Source organism: Cryptomeria japonica, chromosome 1, assembly GCF_030272615.1.
Source record: "Cryptomeria japonica chromosome 1, Sugi_1.0, whole genome shotgun sequence".
Classification (NCBI taxonomy): Eukaryota; Viridiplantae; Streptophyta; class Pinopsida; order Cupressales; family Cupressaceae; genus Cryptomeria; species Cryptomeria japonica.
Genome location: NC_081405.1, coordinates 145,507,421 through 145,513,522, shown reverse-complemented (window position 1 = coordinate 145,513,522; position 6,102 = coordinate 145,507,421). Strand labels below are relative to the sequence as shown.

The 6,102-nt window shown below is 36.2% G+C and overlaps 1 protein-coding gene across 2 annotated transcripts; it reads left to right on the top strand.

The window, feature by feature from the left end:
* Nucleotides 1-834: 834 nt before the first annotated feature.
* LOC131855787 (probable LRR receptor-like serine/threonine-protein kinase At1g67720) lies at nucleotides 835-5,725 on the top strand. Of its 2 annotated transcripts, XM_059215580.1 has the most exons (15): nucleotides 835-984; nucleotides 1,081-1,630; nucleotides 1,717-2,210; nucleotides 2,316-2,439; nucleotides 2,538-2,609; nucleotides 2,716-2,784; nucleotides 2,874-2,945; nucleotides 3,042-3,113; nucleotides 3,227-3,414; nucleotides 3,529-3,743; nucleotides 4,234-4,360; nucleotides 4,436-4,504; nucleotides 4,594-4,786; nucleotides 4,910-5,042; nucleotides 5,195-5,725. In XM_059215580.1, the coding sequence occupies exons 1-15, from the start codon at nucleotides 909-911 to the stop codon at nucleotides 5,480-5,482; spliced, it is 2,742 nt and encodes a 913-aa protein (XP_059071563.1). In that variant the 5' UTR covers nucleotides 835-908; the 3' UTR covers nucleotides 5,483-5,725. The 2 variants fall into 2 exon arrangements, with proteins under 2 accessions (XP_059071563.1, XP_059071575.1); XM_059215592.1 differs by lacking the exon at nucleotides 3,227-3,414 and having other exon boundaries at nucleotides 3,584-3,743.
* Nucleotides 5,726-6,102: the final 377 nt, after the last annotated feature.

Below are 6,102 nucleotides of genomic sequence, written 5' to 3'. Positions count from 1 at the left end.
ACAAGTCCATGTCATTTTCTATGGGTCCGATGACTGCGCCAAATTGGCATGGTATGCATGTCACGAACATGTATGTCGATACATGTCATTGGTACGACAGGTCACTTTTGGAGCCAGAATAGATGCATCCAAATAGACGCGTCCCAGTTGAAGACAGCCTTAGTTGCATCTTGGTACTGTCATTAACATCTGGTACTAGTTTGTCATTAGCATATGGTACTGACAATAACACATGCCTCCATATGTGCCCACTAGTGATGCGTGTCCACTACTGATCCATGGAAACAGACACAGCCCAATTTGAAGACGCGTCAACAACCCACAAAACATTAGAAGTCTATAAAAAAAGATTTTACATGCTCATTTCTTATTCTTCAAGATTTTGATTTCTAAATTTGTAAATTGAAAATAATTAAATCACTGGAAAAATTGCAGCCACCGATAAGAAAACTGTAAAAATCAGCAGACAGGTCATCTTAATGGAAAAATTAATATAGAGTATAGAATAAAAATAAAAACAACGAATTTCAAAGCAGCTTTTAATTGAAACTAAGAAGATGAAAATATTAATTTCCGCCTTATAAAACAGGGACTAACAATATTCTCCCATTCTCAGTCATACACGAGTTTGAAAAAACCTCATAAAAGACGGAATCTCATACGTTGACAGGCAATCCCTTGACCATATAAATGAGGAGACCTTAGATAAAAAACACAAAAGTCTCTTTCAATTTGTAAAAGCGGAGATTAATTTGTATAAAGTAATTCCAACTTGGATCTGACTTTTTCTATTTATAGATTTAACGATCTCATCTACTCATTGGATGTATTGAAGAAATATTGAGGATCGCTGCGAAAAGAGGTTGCATTCTAATTCTCTTAACCACTATTGTTGCGGAAACTAGTGAATGAAGATGCAGAAGCCTATTCTCTGTCTCACCGCCAACATCCTTGTGCTCTTTGTCTCAGTTGCAGCTCAGCCAGGTAAGGATACAGAAACGAATAACTTAAACAAAATTTGTTATTTTAATATGTGGTCGGCTTTTCTTCAAATGATTATGATTTCTTTCGGTAAAACAGGATTCCTCAATATTGACTGTGGCGGGAGAAAGAATTCGACAGACCCAGAGACGAATATGACCTGGATTGTGGACGCCAACTATGTAGATGTTGGCCAAACAGTAAATTTCTCTATCCCAAATACACCATTCCACATGCAATCTATGCGTCTTTTCCCAAAACCTCTAAATAAGTCTTGTTACCGGCTGCCTGTGAATCCGAACGTCAACTATCTCTTAAGGCTTTGGTTTCTTTTTGATTACTATGATCAATCCACTAATCTTCCGAGCTTTAATGTCTCCTTCGAGACGGAAGGACTGCTTACTCAAAAGATTCAGGCAATTAAATCTGCGCAAGATATAGAGTGGACAAGTGAAAAGATCTTGAGGAGTCCTAATGGGGTTCTTTACGTTTGCTTGATTCGAACTTCCGATGACAGCGATCCTTTCGTCTCTGCAATCCAGTTGCGAAGTCTCTTGAGTGGGATGTACGCTCTGCAAGTGAAGCCGGGGACAATGTTGAGCACAGTGACCAGACGTGATCTTGGTGTTAACTCAACCGACCTTGTCAGGTATTTATCAATTTCTTGAATAAGTTTTTGGGCATATTAGAGATTTGAATCACGATTAACAGATTGTGTATGATATAATCAATCAGGTATCCTCGGGATGAATTTGATCGCTTTTGGACGACAGAAAAAGGTGTAGCTTTAGATAACAACACTCTACCAATATTATCCAGCCGTTCAGTGAATTTCAACGATAAAAATAACAGCAGCAATGTTCCTCCAACCTTTGTATTGCAGTCAGCGCTAACTGTAAAACCCTCTACAGAGCCTTTGGTTTTCGGTCTGGAAAGGCAATACATTAAAACTTTAGTTGTACTATACTTTGCAGAGATCGAGGTCCTAAATTCTTCTGAATATAGAAAATTCAAAATTCTGATAAATAATATAGCAGTTAGCAATATAACCTTGGACGTGAAAAATAATATTGTACAAGTGCCACTGACATACGACAGAGAAGAGCAGGTAGAGTTTTCTCTGCAGACTATCCAAGATGAGCAAGGTAAATCTAACCGCGGACCACTGCTTAACGGTTTAGAGTATTATAAAATAATCGACAGCGAGACCGCAACTGATGCAGGCGATGGTAAGATTGATATGTTAATTACATTTCTATGTTTGAGATTATATTATTATTTGCGTTATACTATTGGCGATAGTAGATCGATGCTTGAATGTATTTGACCTGCAGTTAGTGGGCTTTTCTCCATTAAAACCGCTTTTGGCTTGAAGGAATGGATATCCGATCCTTGCTTTTCTATTCCCTGGAACGGAATCAAGTGCAACAAAAACTACACGGTTAGAGTTGTAGAAATGTAAGTTGAAACATATCACTGAATTGTTTTGTATGTTATACCAAGTGGGTCGTTTAAGAAGGGCTGATGAGAGTGTGTTATCTGGTCGTTTCCATTAGCGATCTGTCGGGAAGGAATCTCTCTGGACCTGTACCAAATAGTATCAAGGAGTTAACTGAATTGAGAAGCATGTGAGAACTCTGCATTATTTTCAATTTCTTAATCTATTGTTACAAATTGAATATGGGTATTTAGGTTTTACTCGCAAATTGCTGTTCTACGTTTTGTTTTGAACAGTTCTTTCCAGGACAACCATTTATCGGGAATTTTACCAGATTTTTGCAAGTTAGCAAGATTGGAAATACTGTAAGTCGAGTCAAAAACGGTCATCCATTTTTATTTGGTACCAATGATCCTTCCAAGCAAAATTATAATTCTTTGGACCGTATGTTCAGGCGACTTCAAAATAATAATCTTAGTGGTATCATCCCAGACTGTCTGTCCGAATTGAAAAACTTGAAGGAAGTGTATGTTCTTCCAATTCTTCCATGTTTCAATTTTTTTGTAATTTAATTGTTCGGTAAATTCGTGTTTGATTTATGCGTTTTATCTGTGTGTGCCAGAAATTTAGAGAACAATAACCTTAGCGGAGTTGTTCCCGAAGGGCTTTTGCGTAATAGATTCTTGGACATTAGGTGATCTCTTGACTTTTTTCGTCTAATATTTTTAAAAGAAATATAAACAGATACACTTCGGTGTTGTTACTATGATTACCAGTTTTGAGAATTTTTTTAAAAAAATTATTCAGGTACTCTGGGAATCCGAATCTTTGCAAAGATGGCAATCAATGCCACTCCAAGGATAAAAACATTAAGATTATTGTTGTATCAGCCATAGCTGCTCTCGTCGGGTGTTCACTTGTGTTAATATCAGTCATTATGTACCGACGAAGAAAATACTTGAAGAAAAAAAATCAGATCAATAATCAGCCATTAAGTACGAAGAGAGATTTCACACTGTTCTTACAAAACCTAAATTCCTAGTACTTAGTTATTTTAACATACCTCTAGTTACCTTATCTGTAGTTCTTTTTTGTAAACAAAATTGCAGATGCAGGTTTGATACCGGGCATGGTACTAAACCCTTTGAGCTGCTGTTCATTCAGTCTGCTGGATATGAAAACAGCCACAAACAATTTCAGCCAAAAGATCGGACAGGGCGGTTTCGGAAGTGTTTACTTTGGCAAGTTAGCTGATGGAAAAGATGTGGCTGTAAAGCTGCTCTCCTCCTCCTCAAAACAAGGACTGGCAGAGTTCTTAAACGAGGTAATGTCAAAAAACCTAAATATACCTCAATAGTTTAACTTAGGATTTGAAGAATTGATCAAACACAGACACAAATTCTTACACAGTAATAACACACAATGAATCTTTCTGTACAAGATTAAGATCAAGATCAACTTATCAGAGATCAAAGATGCATAATTCATTATAATTGTCTCAATAAATAGAAGTCTTAGTTTCATTAAAAACTCCATGCAATTCTATGCAAATAACAATCTCTAAGAGTAACATGGAAAAACTAACTGCAGTTCTTTCCATGCGATTCTTCATGCAAAGTGGAGAAATTAATATTCCAACAGGATTGAAGATGAAAGATTACCAATTTTAACTTAAAAATAAAGAGCTGATGTGTTTTAGTTAACGGATTCTTTATGATGTAGAGAACTTAAATCCATTAGCTTCGTTAATCACACTTCACCGTTTGTTTAAACCATTCACAAATTTGAAGCTCAAAATTTGTTTTGATGATCAGATCAATCTCCTTTCTAGAGTGCATCACAAAAATTTGGTGTCTCTGAGTGGCTACTGCAACGAGTCCGAAGAACTTATGCTTGTGTATGAACATATGTGTGGAGGATCACTGAAGGACCACCTCTACGGTAGGATAATTCTTCATAAGCAAAACATGCATATCAGTGTAAGACACACTAACTCATGTCTATGTCATCCTCCAGGCTCTCTATCAAACATTTCGACACTCGATTGGAAAACTAGACTTGGAATAGCTCTAGACGCGGCACAAGGTAATACCTTGGACGACCCCATGTTATTTATTCTTGTGGACTAAAATCAATTGATTATTCAATTTACTTAACGTTCAATTATTTTTAAGGGCTCGAATACCTGCTTGTAAGCTGCACACCAAAAATCGTTCATAGAGATGTGAAGAGCTCAAATATCCTTCTCGACAGCAATCTGCGGGCGAAAATGGCAGATTTTGGTCTTTCAAAAATAATTGGCGATGACATAATGTCCAGTCATATAACCACAAACATAAAAGGAACAGTGGGATACTTAGACCCAGAGTAAACTAACTTTAATCCTTAGTTTCTCCGAGACTTTTTAATGTTGAAGAGTTTTGTTCCAGTTTTTACAGAAGCATAACTGCCGTACTCTTCTAATACCCACACTTCTTTTATTATTGAAAGGTACTTTCATACGAACAAGTTAACAGAGAGAAGCGATGTGTATAGCTTTGGAGTGGTTTTGTTGGAGATGATATGCGGGAGAAAAGCAATTGATCCAGAGCTATGTGAAGAAGAGCTAAGCCTTTTGAAATGGGTGAGCCTTTACATAAATCACAATTAACATCGACCAAAGTTTTATTTCACAATTAACATCGACCAAAGTTTTATTTCAATTAACTTGTCTCGTTTTAAATATAGTAGATCTGATAAAACTAAGTGTATATGCTTTCTATGTTCTTATGTCAGGTGATGCTACATGTCGAGGGGAGCAAAGATTATGGTGGTCCATTGATAGCCATCATAGACAAAAAGATGTGCATGTCTGAAATCGACATGAAATCTCTCTATCCCATATTTACTCTGTCGCTTAAATGCATTCAGAATGAAGCATCCAAGAGGCCGACCATAACTGACATAGTAAAGCAGATAAAAGAAGCCATGGATATGATTAAGTCCGAATCTTCGAGTGAAGAGATAAACGAGCCTCGATACTCCGCAGAATATAGCTACAGCCTACTTGACGTTGGGAGATAACAGCAAACGATATAGCACCCAATCTCACGTCAACCATTCCATAACAATCTAAAAAATGCATGGCTGTGATATCAAATATTTATAAGTAGGGCAGGACATTTTCGGTAAAAGCACCGGTTTTATAATTAGTTTTCCGGTAAAATGTAAACGTCGCTCCAGTGCTTTTAAGTAATCAATGATTTCAACTTTATTATATGTATTAATTACTAGCAGTTGCACGCTTTTGCTATGCAACGATAAGTCGATAGCATGTTCAGAATGAATGAGAATACAAGTTTGATTTTTTATTATATTCATGTTGAACGAATAGTGTTCCAACAGTAAAATTTCTTTGCTGTGATCTATTTCAACTGCAAGTTTAATATAGATTATTGTAAGGTTGAGTTCAATCAAATTGAACCAGAGTTTCAATTTCAGTATATGCAAAATATAAGACATACAGTCTCACAATGATTCAAATTTATTTATTTAGAATTTTGTTGAGGATAAAGCAAAGTATGGATTACAAAAAGTTGTTCTGTATGTAATATTGATAGTATTCTATAAACAATTTTTCACCCTTACAGTATCTTTAGAAGGTGGAGATCAAAACTCTAATGTCTGCACAACAGTTCTATAAA

Coding starts and splice junctions, on each gene's coding strand:
- LOC131855787 (XM_059215580.1), top strand. CDS start 909: ATGAAGATGCAGAAGCCTATTCTCTGTCTCACCGCCAACATCCTTGTG. Junction 2,211..2,315: donor CGCAACTGATGCAGGCGATG/GTAAGATTGATA, acceptor TTTGACCTGCAG/TTAGTGGGCTTTTCTCCATT. Junction 2,946..3,041: donor TTGAAAAACTTGAAGGAAGT/GTATGTTCTTCC, acceptor TGTGTGTGCCAG/AAATTTAGAGAACAATAACC.